At 42.0% G+C, this 25,536-nt stretch overlaps 1 protein-coding gene and 1 long non-coding RNA gene across 3 annotated transcripts in view; one reads left to right on the top strand and one right to left on the bottom strand.

Moving 5' to 3' along the window:
* Positions 1-16,141, bottom strand: part of STAT1 (signal transducer and activator of transcription 1) — a 44,810-nt gene extending 28,669 nt beyond the window's left edge. Inside the window, exons 1-9 of one of the 2 annotated variants that reach the window (XM_050751704.1) lie at positions 15,914-16,141; positions 15,424-15,577; positions 11,747-11,875; positions 10,534-10,678; positions 9,125-9,223; positions 3,990-4,079; positions 2,576-2,654; positions 1,410-1,501; positions 1,043-1,194 (exon numbers count right to left, since the gene is read on the bottom strand). In XM_050751704.1, the coding sequence (XP_050607661.1) occupies positions 1,043-1,194; positions 1,410-1,501; positions 2,576-2,654; positions 3,990-4,079; positions 9,125-9,223; positions 10,534-10,678; positions 11,747-11,874 (785 nt within the window). In that variant the 5' untranslated portion in view covers position 11,875; positions 15,424-15,577; positions 15,914-16,141. The remainder of the gene's footprint in view (positions 1-1,042; positions 1,195-1,409; positions 1,502-2,575; positions 2,655-3,989; positions 4,080-9,124; positions 9,224-10,533; positions 10,679-11,746; positions 11,876-15,423; positions 15,578-15,913) is intronic. The other variant, XM_050751705.1, reaches the window with a different exon arrangement.
* Positions 16,142-16,183: 42 nt separating this feature from the next.
* On the top strand, positions 16,184-21,136 carry LOC126932640 (uncharacterized). The gene is made up of 3 exons (XR_007718259.1): positions 16,184-16,328; positions 19,663-19,870; positions 20,359-21,136. It is a non-coding gene; the product is annotated as an uncharacterized LOC126932640 (long non-coding RNA).
* The last annotated feature ends 4,400 nt before the right edge of the window (positions 21,137-25,536 follow it).

Below are 25,536 nucleotides of genomic sequence, written 5' to 3'. Positions count from 1 at the left end.
TGATCCCAAGTTCAGCTCCTGTTGCCCCTCACCTGGACCACACTAATATGCTAACAGTATTCCAACTGGTCTTTCTGTCTCTATCCTATCCTCCAGGATGTGGCCAGAGCACCCTTTCTAAATCAAAGATCAGAGAAATACATCTCCTGCTTAAGAAAAAAGCCTGCCTTGGCTCAGCAGGACAGCAGCATACGGCCCACACTCTGAGCATGGTGCTCAGAACCTGCACCATCAGGCTCCAGCATCTCCCGCCGGGTCCACTTTCCTTCCCGTCTCCCCTGACACCTCACTCTCCCGCCACCCAATACAGTCCCTTCAGTCTCCCACGTGTGTGCCTTTGCACATCCTGTGCTCTGTGCTGAAAAGCACTTCCCCTTGATCTATATGGAGTAACCCTAGTCACTTTTGAGTCAGCACAAGGCCACTTCCTCTATGAAACCTTCCCTGGAGATGCTTTCCTTTGTCCTCCACAGAACTCTGATGGCCTTTTGCTAGAGCACCTGGAAACTTTCACTGTACGGAATTATTACCATGTCTACATCCCCCTTCCACACTGAGAACTCCTTGTTGGCAAGGGCGAAGAATCATTCATCCTTGTGTGCCCAGGTCCTACAGTGCCTGGCACACAGTAGGCATTTAATAAGTATTACTGGATGGATGACTGAATGAATGGTTCCTAACAAACTATTCTGTAAGCCTAGAAAAATGCCTCGAGCTATCTTGTTTTAAATGAAACATTAGGAGTCAAGTTGTTAAATGTGTTCTATAATGACCATGTCACTGATGTTCTGTACAGTCAAACGACACATCCCATGGTACAGGAGTGATCCAAACCAAGTAGACGTGGCTGAACGTGGCAAGAGTCATGAATAACACTGTGCTTTCCAAGGGAGTGTTTCCAGGGTAAGCAGAAGCTGGATTACGTCAAACTCTATACCAACGTTTTAACAGGGTCCATTCAACTAACACAGCTCAAAGGTGCATTTATGAGTTTATGTGGTTAGCCAGTCAGCTGCCAGTTTTCCGCTTTGGAGAATCTTACCAGTTCTGCAGCTGATCCAGGCAAGCATTGGGCGGCCCCCCAATACAGGCGCTCTGCTGTCTCCGCTTCCACTCCACTAGTTCATCATTAATCAGGGCATTCTGGGTAAGTTCAGTGACATTCAACAACTCGATTATTTTGTGAACTACTTCCTAAAGGCAGTGGAAGAAACAAAGTGAAATAAACTCATTTTTAATCGCTGAATTTTAAAATATTTTTTAAAAGAAAAGCAAATATCATTTCATTCTCAACTGGGGCTCTAAGCCAGGAGGTTATAAAAATAATTTTTCTTCTCTTCTAAATTTTGATTCCATTATTTACAGTCTATAACAAAAGCGGCATGCTGTTCTGGAAAGTAAATAACTACCTTTCTTTTATTGTCAAGCATTAAATACATCTTCTTGAGTAACAGCTGTTCTTGTTTCTGATCACTCTTTGCCACACCATTGGTCTCGTGTTCTATAAATTGAGAGACAGCCAGTAAATATATTTATATAAAGAAGACAAAACCAACAAAAGCCAAGATTCATATAAATATAGGATAAAGATGACACAAATGCTGCCCAGTGACAGGTCAAAGTTTGGCTTTCTTCAATCTTTATTAAACATGAAAAAAGTCCTAAGTATAACAACTAGGCAAACTGAAACAAAATACTTGTTTTCAGTGGCCCATGTAAATCAGACATAGTAGTATCTGCCACTGAAGACACTGTCAGGTAATTACCTAAATAAATGTAAATAACACAATTCAAAACTTCAGGTAAAAAATGTATACAAAGCGAATCTGTAGCTTTCAAAGAGAAGCAGATGATTAGGAAGCGGTAGCTGAAGTTGCTGTCTCTCATACTTTTTACCTAAATCATACTGATAATCTCTGCCTATGAACCATGCTACACCCCAGATGATGAATACAGCAACAGCAGTGCCTTCCATGTTCCACACAATGCACATTCTTGAGTTCTTTTCTGTTGCTACTCTCACTAAAAACATCAACAGTAACAAAATAGAGTAAAACTGCTTTAAAACATGAGAAAAATAATGAGCTCATCTGCAGTGTACACATGTGGACACGCCATGTTTGAAGAAACTTGAGATATCAGGGCAGGGGAACTCCACATATCTATCACTCTGTGTCAGTCTGTGTCAGTGGGCTAGGTGCAATAAATAAGCTGAGTAACACATAACCAGTAGTTATCAAGTAGGGGTCACTGACCCCTAGGGGACTTTTGGTAATCTCTGGAGACAGTTTTGATTGTCACTAGTGAGGGCTCCTGGGTAGTGCTACTGGCACCTGGTGGGTATAAGTCAGGGATGTTGCTAAACATTCTACAATGCCAGGACAGCCCCCACAACAAATTAGCTACCCCAAAATGTCAACAGTATTGGATGTTAAGAAACCCTGGCCTGGGTTATCAAGGAAGAATTCAGAGTCATAAAGTACTCGGCAAATAGAAAGGAGTAATCATCTTCGTTATCTAGTGTAAACAGAAAAAATCACAGCCAATGGGCACCACTTCAGTTGTGAACCCTTACCTCTGTTCTGCAAGGTTTTGCATTTGAAGTCATATTCATCTTGTAAATCTTCCAGGCTCTTGATTTCATGCTCTATACACTACAAATAAAGATGTAAACATGTTTTCTACTGATCAGCAACTTCCAAATACTTTAGGCAACAGAGTATTGCTTCTAGGAAACCCAGAGAAACATGAAAACAATTCCAGCTCCCTCAAAAAGAGATCTGATTTGGAGAGTTCTAATCATACACATGAAATAATTTCTATTTCATTAATAAGTATGTAATAACACTTTTAAAAAAGCCAACATACAATAATTCTCAAACTGATTTGTATGTCCTTAACCTGGTTCCAGCACCTAAATTTTGATTCTTCCTCATCATTTTGAGACTACCTCTGAGATTATTTAAAAACTCCATTGTGAAGCCCACAGCAGTGGGGGGAAAAGCTCATAGAAAATTTCCTCATTCCTTCCAAATAAGTAAAGTGACCATACATCTCTGCTTTACTGGGACAGACCTGGTTTCATACTTGCTATAATTATAAACAGTGCCCTCTTGGCAGCTCAAATGCATCTCCACCTGGACAATAAATTGTATGTGCATTCTACAAATAAGCATCATTTGTTTGAGATTTGGTCACATTTCCACATATTCTTCTCTGGATTTCCATGGCTATTTCTGGACTGGGCTCACTCGGTTTCTACTTTAATGAAATGCTTCCCTAGGAGACCGCAGGATAAAGTTGCTCCAAAGAATGTGGAGTTTCGAAAGATGCTGTCTGAGGCATACAGTCAAGGCCATACTGGTGTTACCCAGAGATCCACAGAGGACCAAACTCCTAAGCTGGAAGGCCTTTTCCACAAACACAGGCTTGTGTGAAAAAGAACTCCTCAACCTCTCCCCGCACCAGCCCTAACAGTGGAGAGGAGTAAATGCGGGCCATTGAGGGCGCCAGAGCAGCCCTCTTCTTCCATAAATTGACTTGGAAGTTTTATCCTAAAATCACTGTGGATGTCTTAATCAGAAATGTATCCAAATTTCGTTCAATAAAATGTATTTTTGTTCCTCTTCCAAGTCTTAGGATAGAACAGATGACTGGGAAAGATGGGCCATGTTTATCCTGGGGCACTGTGATTTGAGAGATGTGAACATAAAGGCCCATTTAGAGCAGCAACATCTCATTTACTGGGTACTGGGAAAAGTCAACATTTACTGCATGATCTTTCAGGGAAGAAAAAGATAAACTCAATGTTTGGCAGTTTTAAGAGGCCATTCAAAAAGTCTACTTACAGCTTGAGACTTCTGCAAAATTTTTCTTCCCAACTACTTAAAAGACTGAACTCAGTTACTAGGTTTACACCCCAAGCGACTGAAACCTTTTTTCCCCACAGAAAGTTTCAGAATAAATGCATGTGTTTACGCAATACTCACCATAACCTTGTCCTTCACATTTCTGACTTTACTGTCAAGCTCTTTCTGTTTGTCTAACATCACCGTGCTCTGAATATTCCCCGACTGGGCCTGTAATGGGAAGGGCGTGATTACAGCCATCGTTTTCTCCAGGGTGTGTACTTGCTGGTTACACTCCAAAGTCAAGTCCCCACCTGCCTTCCAGACCTTCTGACATATACTACAGGCTTCCCGCTTATGTGTCAGTAAGAAATTTTTCCCAAGGCCCTGGAAAATGCTGGCAAACTGTTAACAAGGCTACAAAAAAACTAGGCTCAATTCATGTCTAAAATAAACAGTATTTCTGGGAGTTTCCATTAATTCATACAGTTACATGGTACCACACTAGAATTTAGTTCAGGGTTTCTCAAATACTGTACACAAGATTATTCTTATTAACCCTGTCCTTATTTATCGTAAAGTTTTCTGATTCAAAGTGTGGTCCTCAGACCAGCAGCATCTCACCACCTAGGATGGAAAATCTAGGTGTTGGAAAATCTCAAGGGCTAGTATGATTATGGAATCAGAAAAGCCTATTTTAAGACAATCCTGGGTGATCCAGAGGTATACTGAAATATGAAAGCATTCCATTAAGGCCATCAATGAAAATCTGCTACTATAAAGTCAATAATGAATATAAACCCAGACTTGCCCAGGAGAATTCAGTCCTACTTTTGATAATCAGAACACTCAGAAGCGACAGGGTCTACTTGCTTCATACACCAGATGTACCCTGCACATACTAGGTACTAAGTAAATGTCAGGCAATGTTCTAGGCTCAGGTGTTAGAGAGGTAACCAGTGGTCCCCCTGTTCTCCTAGAGATTAAATTCTAGAAAGATGTTATTTTTTTTAGAGTTAAATCCCCCACACAGCAGAAACTGCGTTTGTCAGCCTTTCTTACACAGTGCCCTATACAGCACAGATTCTACGGGGGTGTTTTTACATATTCGATTGTATCAATCTTTTCTTCTTTATGCCTGGAATTTTCCTTATACCAGAAAGCCTTTCCCTGTTGACATTATGGCATTCATTCATTTTTTTTTCCCTAGCACTTGCAAGGTTTCCTTCTTTTTCTTTTTAACTTTTGGATCGCTGATATATTTGTCTGTTCTCATGATCAGTGTGAAGTATGGGCCCACTTTTTGCTTTCACTTTTTTTCCAATTAGCTTTCCATTTGTCTTAACAACATTGACTGAAAAGTCCATTATTTTCCCCAGTGCTCTGAGCTGCCAGCTGTATCACATAAATTTCCATATGCACATGGGTTTCCTTCTAGATTTTTCTCTTCTTTTCCATTGGCCTGTTTATTCATAAGCCTGAACCCTTGAAGGATATTGGACTACAGAGGATTTATAGTCTATCTAGTAGGGCCAGTCCCATTTCATTGCTCTACTTGTTCAGAAGTTGCCTTGCTATTCTTGCATGTTTATTTTTTATAAATTTCAGAACCAATTTGTATAGCTCCAGAAAACAACTTGTTGGTATTTTCATTGGAATCACATTAAAATTACAAGTAAACTCAGGGAGAGCTAATATCTTTATGATGCTATTTTTAATTCTTATGCTTCTAATGGTTTTCTCTTGTCTAACTGCATTGGCCAATATCACCAATACGATGCTAAACAGCAGTGGAAACACAGCACCCTTGCTGTGTTTCTGACTTACTGGAGTTTTCGCAGTTAAATAAGTTACTGTCTCTAGAATGGAGAGATATATATTTTTGTATGTTAAAGAGGTATCCATTAATTCCTATCTTATTCAATGTTTTTATCAGAAACGAGCATTGAATTCTGTCAGGTCTTCTCAGCTTCTGTGGAATGAAGTAAATGCTTTTTTCTCCTTGTAGCTATTAATTTAGTGAATTGCATCAATAGGTTGCCCAGTCATGGTCTACCCTTGTGACCTATAATAAATCATATTTGGTCATGTCTTTTCTTAATGTAGTGTTTAATTCTGATCCCTAATATCTTATTGGGGACTTTTATCTTGATACTCATAAGTAAAATTGGTCCACAATTTTTTGTTTTATCTTTATCAGGCATACATCATCAAAGTTATTCTCTCTTCAGAGGAAGTTTTCCTTCATGTTATATATTCTCCAATAGTAGAAGTTCAAAGCATGTGAATTGTATCAGCTGTAAAGTGCGCAATAGAAATACATGAACGTTATTGGTATCCTCTGTAAGTCCAAGGTGCCACATATCACTAAGTGACAAAAGGAGTTTCTCTGGGCGGTCGGGATGAGTTGTCACTTTAAGAAGTTCCATACAGCTTTCTGCCTATGCAGGGAAATCTCTGCTGTTGTCTAATTCTGATACAGTTTGGATCTGTGTCCCCGCCCAAATCTCATGAATTGTAATCCCCAGTGTTGGAGATGGGGCCTGGTGGAAGGTGACTGGATCATGGGGACGGTTTCTCATGAATAGTTTAGCACCATCCTCTTGATACTATTCTCGTGATCATGAGTTTCCACAAGATCTGGTTAAGTGTAGAGCACCTCTCCCTGGCTTCCTCCTGCTCTGGCCATGTGATGTGTGTGCTTCCCCTTCACCTTCTGCTATGACTGTAAGTTTTCTGAGGCCTCCCCAGAAACTGAGCAGATGCCAGCACCATGCTTCCTGTACAGCCTGCAGAACCGTAAGTCAATGAAATCTCTTCTCTTATAAATTACCCAGTCTCAGGTATTTCTTTATAGCCATGCAAGAACAGACTAATACAACTTCTAAGCCAGCAGGACGTGGGCACTGTATCCTGTGGGCTTTGTAACAGCTGGGATACTACACCTAGGGAGAGGGACTAGGTCACTAGAGAATTCTGACTTCCCAGGCCTCCTCCCAAATGACCAAGGCTCGGTTTAGAGAACAGGGATATAAACAACGACTGTAAGAGAGCCGCTATCCCCAGCTTCTACCTCCCCTTTCTACTGACTTGCTGGGAGATGCTTGGTGGAAAAACCTGGTGACTGTGGCAGGGCCTAAGAAACCTCCTGCTTCCAACTTGGGGAGTAGTCCCTCCAAGTCACTCAAACCCTTGGTATTCTCTTACTCCTTCCTCTCATCCCTCCCTGCTTCCCTCCACCCTGCTCCCATCTCCTGCTAAGCAGATGCTTGCCTGCTCCTGTACACTTTAGTACTGAAACCACTTTCATAGTGAGTCCTTAACTTTTTAACTTTCTAAGAAACCAGGAGTACTGAAACCACAGGAATGTCAAACATTGAAGTTGGAAGGGACTTCAGCTGTCATTGACTCTTACTTTCTCATTTCACTACTGTACCTCTAGAGACCTTGTCTGGATGGGAACTTGGTTACTCACAGGCCCCAGATCAAACAAAGTCTTCTGCTTAGGAAGGGGGTCCTTTTCAATGGAATGAGCAGTAGTCCAAGTAAGGGAATAGGCACTTCATGGGTGTGAGAAGTTCCAGCCAGAAAGCCCTCACATCCCATCCCATAGATTAGAAAACTGAAGAGCGACTTCTCCAGTGAACTAGTTTCAGAGTTGGACAATACTGGGTTTAAATTCCAAACCTACTTCTCATTAGCTCTGTGGCCCTGAGCAAAGTACCTGACCTCTAAACCGTAGTTTTCTCATCTTTAAAATGGGGATAAGAATACCTACCTTCAATGACAGTTTTGAAAGTATTTACTCAAACGAAATAATGTTTATAAAGTGCACAGCACAGGGCCTGCAACATGATATGCACTCAGCATATGGTAACCATTAGTCCTTAAGAACACAAAGACGGAACAGCAAAGGGAAGCTTAGAATCGACCTCATGTCTTTCCCTCCCACCTGAAAGAAAATCTCCCTATCCCTTCAAACCCTATGGACCTAAATTTTTGTCCAGACACGCAATTAGTTTATTCACCACAAATAAAAAAAGAAAGAAAAAAACTTAGTGTGCTGTAAGACAGCACACGAAACATTTATAGTCTACTAGAGTGTGGATAGCACAATATTCTCTTAAATCTATTTTCTAAAAGCTCTTACATTAAAACAAAAAATAATGGGAACAATAATTTCCCATCTCAGCATGTCTACAGACTGGGACAAATGCTCAGGCAGTGCGTGGAGACTTGCATCTTCCACCACACTTAAACTGTCTCCCTCTCCACTGTCGCACAGTTCACTTTGGTAGTTATTTGTTGGTGAAATGCACACGGGACGCATACTGTGTTCTCTGGCATCCGTATAGGAATGGGCTCCTCTAGAACAATCCATAACATTGGATTGTTGGCTTGTTGTCACCACCCCACTGCTCAAAAAAGGAATACTAAATGCCATAGCAACTTCAAAACTCTGCTGAACCCTGACAGCTAGGAAGGTTTGTATTAGGATTAATAAAACAATGATCAAAAATCTTGATACTAGTACAACTCTGACTCATTGACTGTTTGATGTCTTGAATATTTAATAGGTATCTTGATCTTGCTCAAAACAAAGCCCTTGATTTTCCCATCAGCCTCTTCTCTCCACAAACCTACTGTGTCCTACAAAACTCCTGCCCCTGCCTGCTCCTTGCCTTCCCAGCTCTGTGAACAGCATTATCAGTTTTCAAGGGGTTCTAGTAGCTGCTGTAGAGCCATCATCCTTGACTTTCTGCTCACTCCTGCATCTAATCCGTCAATATAAGGATCCTTCTATATTGGCACCACATCCAAAGCATAACCTGAACCTGTCCACCTCTTCCTACCTCCACCGATTCTACTGAGCGCAAGCTTCCACTGCCTCTCCCTTGGACAGCTGCAAGAACTCTCTATTTGCCTGCTTCCATTCCTGCGCCAGCAACTCAGAGGCCTTTCCTGATTCTGGTCTAAAGGAAAAACCCTACTCCCAGCAACTCCATGAACTCAGCATGTTATCTTCTCAGCACTTTATGCTACCCGGAAGTATCTTGTTTATATGTTGTCTCTCTCCTCGTTAGAACTTAATTCCATTAGATTAGGATCTTTCTTAAAGCCTGGTTCTATAAAATCTCTAAATCTGATTCTCCCACTTCTTGGGGCTATAAAATTAGAGACATTCACCATTGCTTTGATGTGGGCCCCAATAGTATTTGATGAATGAATACATTTTGAATTTATTACAATTTTTGTGTTCAGTGAGAAAAAAGTACCTGATTAAATCTCTGGGCGTTTTCCAGAATTTTCCTTTCTTCCTTCAGACAGTTGTAAATGATCATAGACATCTGGATTGGGTCTTCCTGAAAATTATCCTAGATTTGAGGGGTTAAAACAAAAATAAATTAAAATGCAGAATGTTTACATTATTGTGTATTATAAGTTGATATGAATTTGTTTATATTCTCTGAGAAACCTCATCTCTCATCTGTTAAATTCTATATAAGCTATGTTTGTTAAAATCAAAATATTTCTTTCACAAATTATGACAAAAATTGCTTTAACTTTCTAAGTGCAGGTACCTAAAGTACTTTTGGAGTAAACAAGTATTTTCACATATGGTTCATATAATATTTTTACTTTAATATCTTTCCATATTTCTTGAGGCCAATTATCTTCTGTTAGGATCCCAAGACAATGCAAATGATATGAAAACTATACATGGCATCCCTCAATGAATGCATCTGTTGGTCTAAGCTTTGAACCAGACCAAAGATATTAATTTAGGTTTTTCTGTTGTCATTGTCAAAGCTAGTTTGCAAAACACTGGCAATAATGGCTCTTTATACAGGTGCATTCATGCAAGGTCTGTATGAGAGCAAATTTCTGTAAAGTTAATTTGATTTCCCTACTCACTGGTATATAAAATTGTAAATACATTCACAAAGGAAAAAAAAAAAAAAAAAAAACAACTTCCAATTACCTAAGCTGAAAAGTTCAGTTGTATTGTATGAAAGAAGAAAATGATAGCTTTCACCTCCATTAAAACAGAAAAGTTCTGTTATTACAGGACATAAATATGATAGCCAGGCCAAGGGCATGCTGGGAGTACATTTGAAGAACTCCTAAAACTCTGTAGCATGTTCTCTCATGTCTGGATCTTTCTTTGACCTTTTCTTCCAGGAGAGGCTAACTCCACCAGAAGCAAGGCAAGGTGGAGTTTAGTTCCTGAAGTCACCCCTTCCTCAGGTGAAAGTCAAACCTTTCCGGACTTATTCCTCATTCGCATAGCAAGGACCTGAACCTAACCACTAACGTTCCCTGGAGCTTTAATATACTACTATAGATCACTGCTCTTAAAATGCAGCCCCGTTTCTTTGGTTTAAATATTGACTGTTTTTAGTAAAACAAGATTATAGCATCACATTTTTCTCAGAATTACTGACACCTAAGAGGTGATACATTTAACCCTGAAAATTCCTTCTGTGTTTATAAAATGAATTGATATCTTATTTTACTTATGCTATATTTACTGATACTATAAATAATATAAATGGAGTTGTTTAGTCTCTGTTACTTCTCTAAATACCACGAAGTGTATGCTCAACTGTATTTGCTGAATGAAGAAAACTGCCTTCCATCAACATGAGAACATTTCAACTAAAACACAAAAACCAGGTCATACCTGAAGATTACGCTTGCTTTTCCTTATGTTATGCTGTAGCAAGAAGTTATTCTCCAAAGAAAAGCGACTATATTGATCATCCAGCTGTGATAGGAGGTCATGAAAACGGATGGTGGCAAATGAAACATCATTGGCAGCGTGCTCCCTAGGAGATTTAACATTTACACATTTCATTCTAGAACTAAATGTCTACGTAAAACAGACAAAACAAATGTTGGTTTCCTTATTGAAATTATTAAAAACAATTTAAGTATTTTCTTAGGTTTATTTTCTTCTTCTGAAACTGATACTGCTTTTAGCAGTAGTTTATGTGGTATTTCTCTTATATGCAATCAGCATGAAAAATTCTAGAGCTCTAAGAGATTGTGCATGACACTATTCATGGTGACTATCTCTGGAGGGGGAAAAGTCAACAGGGGACCCCTCACTTTCTTTTTTTTTTTGAGACGGAGTCTCGCTATGTCGCCCAGGCTGGAGTGCAGTGGCCGGATCTCAGCTCACTGCAAGCTCCGCCTCCCGGGTTTACGCCATTCTCCTGCCTCAGCCTCCCGAGTAGCTGGGACTACAGGCGCCCGCCACCTCGCCCGGCTAGTTTTTTGTATTTTTAGTAGAGACGGGGTTTCACCATGTTAGCCAGGATGGTCTCGATCTCCTGACCTTGTGATCCGCCCGTCTCGGCCTCCCAAAGTGCTGGGATTACAGGCTTGAGCCACCGCGCCCGGCCAGGGGACCCCTCACTTTCTATGTCAAATACTTTCAGGACATTTAAAATATATGCAACTAGCAAATAATACATTTTAAAGTAGAACACCCATCAGTTAAAAAAAATCCCCTTAATTTTACTACCTTCTTCATATTTCTAATCAATGTTTAACCATTAATTTGGCTTTATTTCTTTTAAGTTTCTTCTTTCTATAGTCTGGATCCTAAGTTGGAAACTAATTGGTGTCAGCATTATCTAACTTGTCCAAAGCATTTAGGAGTATCTATCATAAATTAAATTTGACAAAACTACATAAAAGTGCTTAATGACTAATATACTTAACTTTGTTGAGACACATGTCATTTTTTAAATCAATAAACTTATCTACAACAAATAATCCCAGTGGCCATTGATGGAATTCATCTTCCAGTAAACATGGCCCCACGTCACTTCATCAACAAGTATTTTTAAGGTGTAAACTTCTTCTTCTATCTAGTGAATTTTCCTTACCAGTCTTGCTTTTCTAACCACTGTGCCAGGTATTGTCTGATTTCCATGGGAAAACTGTCATCATAAAGCTGGTGAACCTGCTCCAGGAATTTTGAGTCAAGCTGCTGAAGTTCATACCACTGAGACATCCTATAAAGAAAAAGAATATACATTCTTTCCACGTATATGGAAACCACAGCTTCAAAGAAAGCCTTCTTGGCATCAGGTTGTACTCTTAAATATCTTGCTTAATCCAAAACATAGTTTGTCCCAGAAATATTTTATTTAAATGGCATTTATAGTCTAAAGCCTCTTTTTAATTGACTTTGGGGATCAACTTTTTTTCTCCTCCACGAAACACATCTTCAGGTCTTTGCTTGTTGTCCACATATCAGGGCAGCCTTCTCTGGCCTCCTTATTTAAACTGCAACCACCTCCCGCCCTGGAAACATGCATGCCTTTCTCTTCCCTGGTTTATTTTTCTTCATAGTACTTACACGACCATCTGACCTACCACATTTTTTATTTTGATTATTGTCTGGTTTCCCCACCTGAAGGGATGGATGTTGGTGGAGGATTTTGTGCACTGGTGTATCCCCAGAACAATGTCAACCACATAGTAGATATTCAATAAACACGCCTTTAAAATGAATTTGTGATTTTATCAAATAAACACATGAAAAACATTATTTTAATTAGACTTGCTTTAAGACAAATCACATGACTCTCCCAAAATGCTCTCCTACAAATCACAGTACATTTGTAATTTAACTCAAATATTTTTAAACGGCTATATTTATGATTCATATGGTAAAATTCATTATTTTTGTTATACACATTTAGAAAGATATATTTTCCTCTTTGCCTACTACAAACAATAAATCTGGCATAAAGAAGTAATGATTTTTAAATATTAAAACAACATCATTAAATGTCAATTAAAAGGATAAAGTAACACTTATCTCTTTGGAAAACTGTTAAGTCCATTTTTATACAGTTTTCCTAAAGATAAAAAATCACAACAAAAACTTGATATAAGGAAGTCCTAAAATCCATTAGGAAAACGGAAAGTTTTCCATGACCATCAAGTAACTTAGGATTTACATCAGCACACAGCTGGCGATAGGCAGAGTGGACACAAGGGAATCTTGCCCTGCCAGACCTCTGGGGAAGGGGTCTGGATTTTCAAGTAGGGCATGGAAGAGTATCTATGCATTCTTGTAGCCAAGTACATGTATGAAGGCATGAAGTCACGCCTAGTCCAAAAATGTCCTTCCAAAGGAGCATGAGGAAATGTCTGGACTATAAAGCTAGTTATCATCATATATACCAGTAGAAATGGACCCAAGCCCAGCCCCTTGACACTCCTGCTGTAGCAATTTGATTTTTTTCAGTTCAATTTTATTTTACCTGAGTGGAAAAATCTGTGGCTCTCTCCCTTCCTGCTTGGTAACTAATAAGGATGTGCCTAAAGCAGATATGCTGGACTGTCAGCCAATGGGAGCTGCAACGTCTCTTATTAGCCAAGTGAACCCAGGTAACTTACTCCCCTATCAACAAGGTGGTTGTGTGTGTGTGTGTGTGTGTGTGTGTGTGTGTGTGTGTAGTAGATAGGAACTTGCTCTGTCATCCAGGCTGGAGCGCAGTGGCACGATTATAGTTCAGTGCAGCCTCCAACCCCTGGACTAGAGCAATCCTCCCACCTCAGCCTCCCAGTGAGCTCAGACTGCAAGTGATATGGTTTGGTTCTACATCCCCACCCAAATCTCACCTCGAATTGTAATATAATTCCCACGTGTTAAGGGCGGGACCAGTGGAGGTAACTGAATCATGGGGGCAGTTTCCCCAATGCTCTTCTCGTGATAATGAGTGGGCCTCATGACATCTGATGGTTTTACAAGCATCTGGCATTTCCCCTGCTTGCATCCACTCTCTCCTGCTGCCCTGTGAAGAGATGCCTTCTGCCATGCAGAACTGTGAGTCAATTAAACCTCTTTTCTTTACAAATTACCTAGTCTCAGGCAGTTCTTTATAGCAGCATGAGAACAGACTAATACAATAAACATGAGCCAAGATGCCTGGCTAATTTTTAAATTTTCTGCAGACAGCCTCTTGTTATGTTTCTGAGGCTGGTCTCAAACACCTGACCTCAGGCAATTCTTCCACCTCAGCCTCCCAAAGTGCTGGGATTACAGGCGTGAGCTTCCACACCCTGCCGCAGTTGGTTGTTAAGGCTGGATGAGCTAGTATATATGTAGCACCTGGCACAGAAGAGGTGAATTAATAAGCTCATGTTTGGGTGGGCGAGGTGGCTCACGCCTGTAATCCTAGCACTTTGGGAGGCCAAGGTGGGCGGATTGCCTGAGCTCAGGAGTTCAAGACCAGCCTGGGCAACATGGTGAAACCTTGTCTCTAGTAAAATACAAAAAAAATTAGCCGGGCATGGTGGTGTGCACCTGTAGTCCCAGCTACTGGGGAGGCTGAAGCAGGGGAACTGCTTGAACCCAGGAGGTGAAGGGTGCAGTGAGCCGAGATCGCGCCACTGTACTTCAGCCTGGGCGACAGAGCAAGACTCCGTCTCTAAATAAATAAATAAATAAATAAGCTCATGTTCACAAATCTGGAGTCAGTCTCATCTTCTCACAGAACCTGTTACCAACTCACAAAACCTGTTACCAACTCAGAGAGTGGCATGGCCATCTCCCAATCACCTAGCTCAAATCCCAGATTTAGAGTTGATTGTTTCCACTCCATCCCAAGACCTGCTGCCTTCCTGTCTCCAACATTCTACCTTCCCAATCCAGCCTCTGCTGCACACAGATTGGACCACATCAATCTCCTGTGCAAAAATCCTATGATTTGTCCATTCCTAGGCGGATTTCCAACCCACCCCATCTTCATCCATCAACAAAGCAAACCAGTCACCACGTCATTTACTGTTTTTCAACGGTGCCCAACACTTCTGCTTTGCTCCAGCTACTCGCCCTTGGAACAGCCTCTCCACGAATTTTTGCATCTCTAAATCCTACAGCATTCAACGCTATGTACAAAAGTCCCTTCTTTCATTAAGTTGTCTGAGACTCACAATTAAGCTTTCTTTGACTCGTGTCTCACTGAATTCTGTACCTCTATTAGAGCATCAGTTCCAGTTTTCCTTGTAAAGCTCTGTGATGCCTCCAGAGACCCTGCAGCGGAAGGTGGGTGAGGTGTGGTGGGGGTGGAGTAGTGGGGGTATTTTCCTTTTTAACATCTTACGGACCTTGGACAGTGAGCTGCCTACACTATGGGCTCAAAACAGTTTGTTGAATTCAAATTGTGTATATTTCAGATGGAATTAGAAACTAAAAAGCAAACCATATTATGATCTCACAAGTGTGAGTCCAGCATCCTCATTTAGCAATGGTTGCACAATGGACTGTGCTGGAGGCTCAAGTCCTATTTCTGTTCTATGAAAACAACTCCCTATCTATACAAACAACATTCAAAGCACAATCAACCACACCTCTGCATACCAGAACTCTTCAGAAAATTTTTTTTAAGAGTAATTATATTATTTTGGGGGTGGGGGGTCTGCAAAAACTAAACATCACTTTTAAACTCTAGGAAGACATTAAGCCCTTCCATCTTTAAACATAGAAACATAATTAAGATTCCGAAGCCATGTACTCATTCATGTGATCCCATGAACATTTACTGACCTGCCACCTTGTGCCCCAACAAGGGCGTGGGGATTCAACCAAAGGAGCAGCTACACACAGCACGTTAGGTGCCAAGACTGTCGAGGTTGCATGCACAGAGTGCGAATGTTAACCCAGACAGCTCTCGAGGATGGCATACAGCAAATGAAACTTTCTGCGAAAAGAAGAAAACGTGACTGATGGAAAGGGGGGTGGAAACGGGAGAAAGTGAGGGTAAATGGGAAGGTGCAGTGCCTTCTAGAGGAAAATTCCATTTCACAAGTCCTCTTTACTGCCAGAGCACGACTGGCAAGGGCAATCGTGCTGAGCAGTGCTATCTCCGAGAACGGGGGCACTCCTCGCACTTGCAATACTCGGGACACGTTCTTTGGGTCACGGATTCGCGGGTCAGCACAGACGGCCCGTCCTCGCCCGGCGTCCAACTGCACGGCCCGAGGACTCCGTCCCGGCGCGTCCCACCCCCAGCACCCGGAACCTCACGGCCACTCACTCTGCGCGCAGGATCCGGAAGGGCTAGGCGTGGGGGGCGGCGGTGCAGCCTCTCCCGGGCGTGCCGGGCCGCCTCTGCTCGGTTTGGGGTCTGCCAGGCGCGGTCCCCCGGTGCAGCCAAGCCCCTCCGCAGACTCTGCGCTGGAAAGCGAAACTACCCGGCAGAAGAAAAAGCAGTGCCGGTGCCCGGCCCCCTTCCGCCCCCACCAATCACCGGGCGGCTCCGCGTTCAGCCAATTAGACTCGGCTGTTCCGCGGGCGCCACCGCCTCCCTCTGCGGGGCGCTGCTTCCTCGCGCGCTGGGTGTTTCCTCCGGCTTCGGGCAGGGCCGCTAGGGCGGTGACCTGCAGCCCGGTTCCGTGTTGACACGCTAGGTACTGGAGTTCTGTTTACATACCTTAGAGAACGACCAAAAGGTAACACATCCTCCTTGCTTCTTCCTGCCTCTTTGGCATTCTTTCTACATTGTCTCCACCTCCACTGTCAAACCATTATATGTTAAGGTAGTCAGGGTCCAGACATTCCTCAGCTTCTTTACCTGGACTTCTCCTAAAGGCTGTGCTGTGATGACCTCACCCACAGCTTCAATTTCTTTCTAGATGGAGGGGTCCTAAATGCTTATCCTGTCCACATCTCTCCTCTGAGCTTCACACCCACAACTCCCACTTGCTTCTCCACTTGTATGTGCAGTGAGCTCTACAAACTATGTTCAGAACCAAACTCATCTTTCTCCTGAAACATGCTCTTTTTCTAGAAATGGCACATGTCAGATACCTAGGATTCATCTTTGACATTGCCTTCTCCCTCACCTCTCAACACCTGAACCTCAAACCTTATTATTCTTCCTCCTAAATATTTCTCAAGTCTCATTTACTCTGCTCCATTTCTTCTTTCTGCCGCCTCCCTTTTCTCTCTTTCCCATTACTGCAGTAGATTCCCGAATGGCTGCCTCACTTCAGCCCTTAGCTCCCTTTTAATCCATTCTCCATACAAGAGTTTGAGTGGTTTTTTTTGTTTTGTTTTTGTTTTTAACTGAAAAGCAGATCATGTCATTTGCCAACCTGAAAAATCCTTCCATGGCTTTTCTTTGCTCTTATAAAATTAAGTTTCTTAATACATACTATAAAACCCTGGTTTCTCTCTCTCTTTCTCCAACCCCATAATATGCCACTCTGCTTTGCTTACTTCAGCATTTAGTTCTGCAAATAACCCAAACTCCCCAAACTCAGGGACTTCTCACTAGCGACTATTTGGAAAACCCCTTGAGCCAACATCTGCTTCACCCAACTCTTTGCTGGCTAACTCATCTTTTAGATCTTAGTTTAAAATCTCAGCTCAAATGTCACTTCTCCAGGTAGGCACTAATGAAGCCAGACAAACTAAATCTTCTTGGACTACATGCTCATAAAATCGGTTCCTTCAAGTAGACGGGATTTGAGTCAAGCCTTGAATAATTAGGCACTTTGGGGTAGGAGAAGGATCTGAATAATTTCCCATGGATATACCTATATGTGTGTGTGTGTGAGTTTTTTTTTTTTTTTTTTTATTCTTTGCACATCTATTTGTTCTTCTTGTCACAAATGCACCCTCACAAAGCAAGTTAGCAGTGAAAACAGCCGTCTCTGCAAAGAGATGCCAGGGCACCAAAAAGGTCCCTTCTGCTCTTACCCAAGGACCAACACAATGTTTTACTGTTCTCTGAAAAAAGCTGTATTAATCCGTTTTTAACACTGTTAATAAAGACCGGAGACTGGGCAATTTACAAAATAAAGAGGTTTAATGGACTTACAGTTCCACATGGCTGGGGAGGCCTCACAATCGGCAGAAGGCAAGGAGGAACAAGTCGCATCTTTCATGGATGGCGGCAGGCAGAGAGAGAGCTTGTGCAGGGAAGCTCCCATTTTAAAAATGATCAGCTCCGTGAGACTCATTCACTACCACAAAAAGAGCGCAGGAAAGTCTCGCCCCTATAATTTAATCACCTCCCACCAGTTTCCTCCCATGACAGGTGGGAATTGTGGGAGTTACCATTCAAGATGAGATTTGGCTGGGGACACAGCCAAACCATATCAAAAGCTGACTCTAGGAACGGTAGATTACATGTTAAAAATATTTTTTTCTGGTACTATAAAACTTGCACAGATATTAGCTTCAATATTCATGAAGGAATTAAATAATTCTAATATCTGCAAATAGGATTATTTGGCACTCCAAATCCCAATTTGGATCATCAAGATCTATGGATGCTTCCTTCCTTACTCCCCTTTGTTTTAGCATCCATGACAATATCCTACCATAGGCCTTCATCACTTGAGAATTGGAATGCTATGCTAATCTCTAGGTATACTACCTTTTTCTAGTCTCTTTCTCCTTCACTATATTTGCCAAATTAAATTCCTTAAAATACTGCATTGATGTAGTCATTCCCTGCTCAAAAGCCTTAACAACTCTCCTTGCACGTATGATCAACACAAATGTTGTCTGCTAGTCTGGATCCTCCACAAAATGTCTCTTTCCTTCTTTCCAGCCTTTTCTGTCATTGTCCCATTTCCCAACTAACCTCGCCTACCTCCAACACTCCCCCCATGCTTTTAATTTCCTGATTTCTGCCCCTTTGTACATACTGAATGGCAAGTCTTGCCCCTTACTCTCTTCACTTACCAAATTCTTATCCACCTGTTAAAGCCCAGCCCAAATACTATATTCTCTTTCTAGAACCACCTCAACCTATAGCAATTAATCTGGGGTCTCTGAATGACCTAATAATATATGTGTCTATTTATTTGGACAATAACTATACACTTCCTAATATTATGGTTTTTGAAGTGTCCAATCCTTATGTCTCCAAGATTCAGTGTTCCTAAAGGATAAACTATTTATATTTTCTTACTGTATAACATATTGACTGCTTCAAAAAGCAATCAAACCAAAGCCAAACAAAAACCTAGAAATCCATAATTTGACAGATACAAATGTGTGATGGTTGCCTTGTAACAGTCAGCTTGGAAAGCTGTGTCTCTATATCAACAATGTCAAATTTGCAAAAGACACAAAACTAGAAAAAACAGCTAACACTATGTCTGTAGACTGCATTATTTTCAAATCTCTTCTGCCCCTTCCCACCCCTTGCCATGGTTCACTAAGGGTAGAGTATACCTCTCTGTGTGCTGTAACTCTGACCTTGGCCATGTGACTTGTTCCAAAGGAATATGGACAGTTGTGATGTATAGACCATCTGACCTGAAACTGCATGTTCTTTGTAATCAACTTGTTCTTGTGTGCTCCTTCCCTCTGCTAAGAGACAGCATGCCTCAGGTACCCACGCTAAATCAAAATTCTCAATTATCTAAATATTCCAAAGGACTGCTGCTGGTCTGAAACCAACTGGATACTACGTATGTATGTATGTATGTATGTATGTATGTATTGATGACACAGTCTCGCTCTGTCGGCCAGGCTGGAGTGCATTGGTGCAGTCTCGACTCACTGCAACCACCGCCTCCTGAGTTCAAGTGATTCTCGTTCCTCAGCCTCCCGAGTAGCTGGGATTACAGGCCTGCGTCACCAAGCCCGGCTAATTTTTTGTATTTTTAGTAGAGTCAGGGTTTTGCCATTTTGGCCAGACTGGTCTTACACTCCTGGCATCGGGTGATCTGTCTGCCTCGACCTCCCAAAGTGCTGGGATTACAGGTGTGAACCAATGTGCCTGGCCTCAACTGGATAACACTTTTTTTTTTTTTTTGAGACCAGGTCTCACTCTGTTGCCCAGGCTGGAGTGCAGTGGCACGATCTTGGCTCACTGCAACCTCCCACTCCTGGGTTCAAACGATTCTCCTGCCTCAGCCTCCGGTCAACTGGATAACATTTAAAACAATAAATGCAACTACTTGTATTGGATTTAAAAGAGCAACAAATGACAGGGTATACTTCGTCACCAGCAATCAATCAGAAGCAACAGGTAAGGTGAAATTTACTATTTTTCATCTCTGAACTGGTGTACAGACAAAGGAGAGTCAAGGACAGTGAGGAATCCAGAAACTACATCATATGATCAGTAACTGAAGTGAAGTCACCAGAGTAACTCATAAATTCACATGATGTTACAGTAGAAAGACTTAAGAACTACTCCATACTTCCCATTTGGAGGAACTCTATTTTGCTTGGAGAAAGGACAGTATCATTCCTAGTCTTCACTCACCTTTTCTTTTACACCCAAATCATTCAGTTGTATTTACTTAGTTACATCTGCTTGTTGCACAAAGCATTTAAAGCAACTTATAGCAGAAATATCTACAATAACTAGTGCAGCCTGCAAACCAAGGCAAAAAGATATCAGTTATATAGTTCTCATTACATGAAATTGAAATTAAGAAGGCTCTCCTGATAAATTATTTTCAATAATGTCCACATTATTCCCTGTTCTATTATTTCCCCACCCTGCCGCAGACGTGACATTGTGACATTTGGAGTCTAGGCCTCAAGAGGCCCTATACACTCTGCTCTCAGAACCCTGCCCAGCCTCCATGAGAAGTCCGGCTAGCCTGCAGGAGCATGAGAGACCACACAGACCACAGCTGAATCACAGCAGTTGTTCAAGTTTAGACCTCAGATTTATGAGAGAACCCAGGCAAGATAAAGTGGGGGCCTGACCCAGGTGAACTGAACTCCCCAGCATATCCTAGACTCACAAGCACTGATAAATGATGTTTTACCAAAGTTCTGGGAATAGTTTGGTCTGTTATGTAGCAATAGATCACTCATAAAGAATTTATGAAATGAAACAAAACATCCTACAACTGAATTCTAAAACAACTAAGTAAGCGGAACTTAATTAAGTGGAACAGGTCCATTGCCCTTCCCAACCATGGGAATTTCTCCTGGAGTCGCTCATCCTCAAGGAATGCTTTATCTTTGTCCTTACCACATTCCTATAAAAAAAACTTACTGGCTCTGTGCGTTCTTTATAGCCTTGATCTATTTCAAAATGATAGCTACAAATCTGATGAACCAATCTATAGTAATATGTTTTTACTTTCCCTCTCCTTCCAGCTACCATTTTGTATTTCAGCCATATGTCCCCAATGTTTACAATAATATTATAAGCTAAATATCTGATAGTAGGAATTTCTAAAAATTCCAGTCAATGCCTCTTCACCTTTCCTCCTTTATGTCAGGCTTGCTATTATACTGTGAATGTCAGTTCATCAGTGTAAACTGTATTTGTTCATCTGTAATATAATAGAATTGAAATAAAAGATTTCTATCATTTCTTGTAGTTCTCTGGATTTGGGTTTTGTACAGTCACTTACCTGTCTTGGTGTGTGTATCTTCTTCCCAGTTAATAAGTACAAGAGGCCTCCTAGACAGCAGCTGCTTAAAATGCAGGGAAGCATATCATGGTTTGAACAAAACTGCACTATGTACATGACATATTTCATCCCAATATGAAGGAAAGCTATGAATACTTTTAGGAAAATGGCCATATGCAAGCAAGCTGTGTTCTTTACATGAAGGAAAAATAACACATCGACCAGAATTCTATTGATGATTATAATGTAGGGAACACAATCATTTTTTAGAAGTTTCTATAATATTCTTGAACTTACAGAAATCTGCTATAAGGAAGTGATCAGATATATATGAAAGCTTTATGCAGAATGATGTTCATAGCAGCTTCACTTATAATAGTGAAAAATCAGAAACCGAATTTTCCAACTGACAGTTAAAGCACAATTCATATAGTAGAATATCAAAGTTAGGCTTTCAAAGACTATTTAATTTCACATTGGAAAATATCCACGTATAAAATTAAATGAAAATGACGGAAAGAAAACATAGACAGCATTATCCTATTATTGTAATAATATATAGAAATGTAAATAAATGGAAACAGAGGGAAAAAGGAAAAATATTCTAAAATGCTAATGTTTCTGGGTAGTATATTACATCTATATAATTTATTTTTAATGTTTACCATGACCACTATCACATTCGTGTTCAAAAACCGCTCAGAAATGCTTTGGAGCCCTAGCTTTCCGAACGCAGGGAGAGCGGCCTAGGCCTGCCCAGGCCCTTGGCTTTGCGCTGTGCAGTTTGAATCGCTTCGGAAACAGCTGGCCCGGCGCGCGCGGCGGGAGGGACGCGACTGCTGGGAAGAGCCGCCCCACGTGCTTTCGGGGAAACTGCCGGGGAGCGAGAAGGAGTGGGATTGAGAAGAAACCGAAAAGCGAAAGTCAGAGCCTGCGGGAGCAGTACGCAGGCTCAGCGGGGCTTTCCGGCATCCGGCTTCCTCCCGGCGGTTTCCGCCGGGCGGGGGACCCCCTGCTTGCACGCTAGCCCTGGGGCTGAAGATCGGCTTGCTGGAGGGGGTCCCAGAGAGGCCGGTCCACGCGGCCTCGCACGCGCGAGTGTTAGCCCTGCACACGACGGAAGGCGGAGGCGCGGATGGCTGCCATTTCACCTTAAAGGGAGGGAGGGAAACGTGTCCTGATTTCTGCACCTGAGGTGCTGGAAACCTTACCCTTCCACTTCCACCATTTCTTTCCTTATGCTGAAAAAGGTCTCTTTCACCTGCTTCACTTCGCTATCTACACAGTTTGCAATTGCACTAAGATCTTGTTCTGTCTGGTAAGCTCTGACTCTCAGCCTGCCTGGTCGCCTGTCGTAGAACCAGAGGTTGGGGGCTGGCAGTTTCTATAGGCGTCAGTAGGTCTGCGCCTATATAGGTCTGCGAGGGGCTTGCCTCTGTCTTCTGGGGTCTTCTCGCCCCCGTGCCTTCTCGGTTATGGTGATTATACCAGCAGGAATGTGGGAGAAGTATAATGGGGAATGCTTAGTCACTGGACAATGATTTCGCAAGTTTGGCTGGCCCAGGAAACACAGTTTTGTGTAATGTCTTGTTACTTACTCAATGGTTCTAGGAGGCACGAGACTGGGTTTCTTTGGGCTCTGCTCGCCTACTCTTAAGGGGCTCTGCCATCTTAGGGTGAACTCGGCACCCACCTAGAACCCCCAGTGTGTGAAAGGGCCTACCTCATTGGGCCCTAACCTCCAGCCTCTTGTGAGAGTGAGGACCAGCTCCCGCAATGGCTGCACACAAACAAGACCCTAAGGTACAGAGTCCTGCTATGCAAACAGACTTTTATTTTCCCCTGTTAGAACAACGCAGGACCAACTATGTAATTTGCAGGGAGGGCCTGTTGCTAAATGAAAATGTGGGGTCCCTTACTCAAAACGAATGAAGAATTTCAAGAAGGCAGCAGGAGAGCATGAAGCCAAACATGGAGCCCCTTCTGAGTGCCTGCCCTGTGGAAGCCAGACCTAGGTGGGGAATTTGGGGGCATTTCTTGTATAGGAACCTTGTTCGATGCTCACTTAAATGAAGAAACAAATTTTATAACACCACTCACCTGTTTAAAAGCCTCTGCTGGCTTCCTGTTGCATTTGCAATAAAATCCAGGATCCTTAGCTTTCCCTATAGGGCCCGCCAATTTGGGCTCACCTGCCCCTCTTACTCATCTTATCTCACTCTCCCCATACTTCACTAGACTCCCCTCCATCCCCTTGGCCTCTTTCTGTGCCTCAGATACCCCAGGTTTTTACCTACCTGAGTCCTATGCATACATACACTGGTCTTTTAGGATGCTGTTTTCCTGGCAGTGTTAATGGACTGCCTCCTTCACATTCTCTAGGTCTCAGCTCAGTCATCATCTCCTCAAAGACACCCTCATTGATTGCTTCTTCCAGTGACTATATCACACTTGCAATCCTCATAACACTTGCTAAACCTGTCCATGTTTATTATCTGTCTGTTTTCATCTCTCCTCACCAGCGTATAAGTTCACAACAGGAGGGACTTTGTTCTGCGTTACTGCGTTTTCCATCCAGGATTCCATGAGACAATGCAGTCTAATCCCCCAGGGTATCTATGTGTGTAATGAATTCCCTGCTCTCCTGTATATCTAGAATGTCACTGTATGCCATCCCTGGGAGAACTGAGAAAATCGTCAAGCAAATCACTTTCTGTGTCTTGTGGTTCAGAAACTCTGGTTAAGCAAAGCAATGCCTGATACAGGCATTTTCAAATATTTCAAAAATATGTTTTGAATGAATGAATAAATGAATGTCACTGACCAACACTGGGATCAGGAATCACAGGTTAATTCAGCTGTTAAGATCTCAGCACTGGCTCTAAGACCTGTCGAGCCACAATTGAAGGGGGAAGAGAATAATGAGCATGCATAGCCCAAAAAACTTCCCTAAAGGATTTTTAATGAGAGCTCTACTCCACACCCCTTCCAACCTCTCCCCTCTCCCTGCCCTCTCTGGACGGCAGAGTTCTTTCCGTCTGCAGCAGTCTGTGAGACGTCTAAGAGGATGACTGTGGAGCCTAACATAAGAGTATTGTGGAGGACTTTTACTAGGGGCAGAAGTAGTAATGCCCTTGAGTGTAATGGAGAGTTTAGGGGAAATTGCAGGAACACTTGGTTCATCTGTGACTAGGTAGATGTCTAGGATGTTAGACGTGCATGAGATAATACCTAGAATCAAAGGGAAGTTAGAGCAAGCTGATAAACAGTATAATTCTAGACAATGTCTATTGGAAGTTCAGGGTGAGGTAGAGAGGATGTCCTCTCTGTGTGATCAAAAGCAAATGTGTTTTGGTTAATCAGGATGAAGCATAACATTGGGAGCTGTTTCATGATCTTAGAGTTTGGAGCTGTTATGAAGAGAATTCCAGTTTAGTTTTGCAGGCAGCCCAAGGAGCAAAGGAAAGGAAGGAACTAATGACCATTCTTGATGTGTTCAAACACCAAATCGTTAATAAATATTTATTCAGGGCCAGATTGTGCTAGATTCCAGGAATATGACTGTGAGCAGGGCTGTCTTGGTCCCTGTACATAGAGAGCTTGCTTGGAGTCTGTTGAGGAAAATAGATGATATCATTTACACCAAAGGTCATAAGCACTGCGCTGGGGATGTAGAGGATGCTATGGAGGAAGCTGGCATGATCTGAGCCATGTGCACACGTGTGTGTATGTGTGTGTGTGTGTATGTGTGTGTGTGTGTATGTGTGTGTGTTTGGCAGGAAGGCTTTCCAGAGCCTGAAGAATGTGGGAACATCATCCAGGTGCAGGGGTATATGGGATGGGTTTGGAGAATTGAGAGAATGTGGCAGGGGAAGCAGAGAGAACATGGGCCATCAAAGAAGCTGAAAGTAGTTCAGTCAGTCTTGTGTGCAGATGTTTTGGTGGATAAGAAGCTGTTGGGGAGGAGTGATGAGAGATGAGTTGAAGACTAAAAGGGGACTAAATAATACGTGCCTTTGGAAAGATCTGTTGAGAATTGTGGTCTTTGTCCAAAGCTGGGATTCTTATCTAGTTTTTGTGCCATGGACCTCTTTGGCAGTCTGATGAAACCTGTAAGTTTTTCAAAACATAATGTTTTTAGTTGAATAAGATGCATAAGATTCAAAAGAAAACCAATTACATTGAAATACTGATATCAAGCTGACTTTGTGATATATTAAAACCAACTTTGTGATATAGTAATATAAATGATTCTTTTTGTTTTCTCTTTTTGAGACAGAGTCTCACTCTGTCACCCAGGCTGTAGTGAATGGCA

This window comes from Macaca thibetana, chromosome 12 (genome assembly GCF_024542745.1).
Source record: "Macaca thibetana thibetana isolate TM-01 chromosome 12, ASM2454274v1, whole genome shotgun sequence".
Lineage (NCBI taxonomy): Eukaryota > Metazoa > Chordata > Mammalia > Primates > Cercopithecidae > Macaca > Macaca thibetana.
The sequence above is the reverse complement of the archived record's forward strand: the minus strand, read 5'-3'. Positions and strand labels throughout refer to the sequence as shown.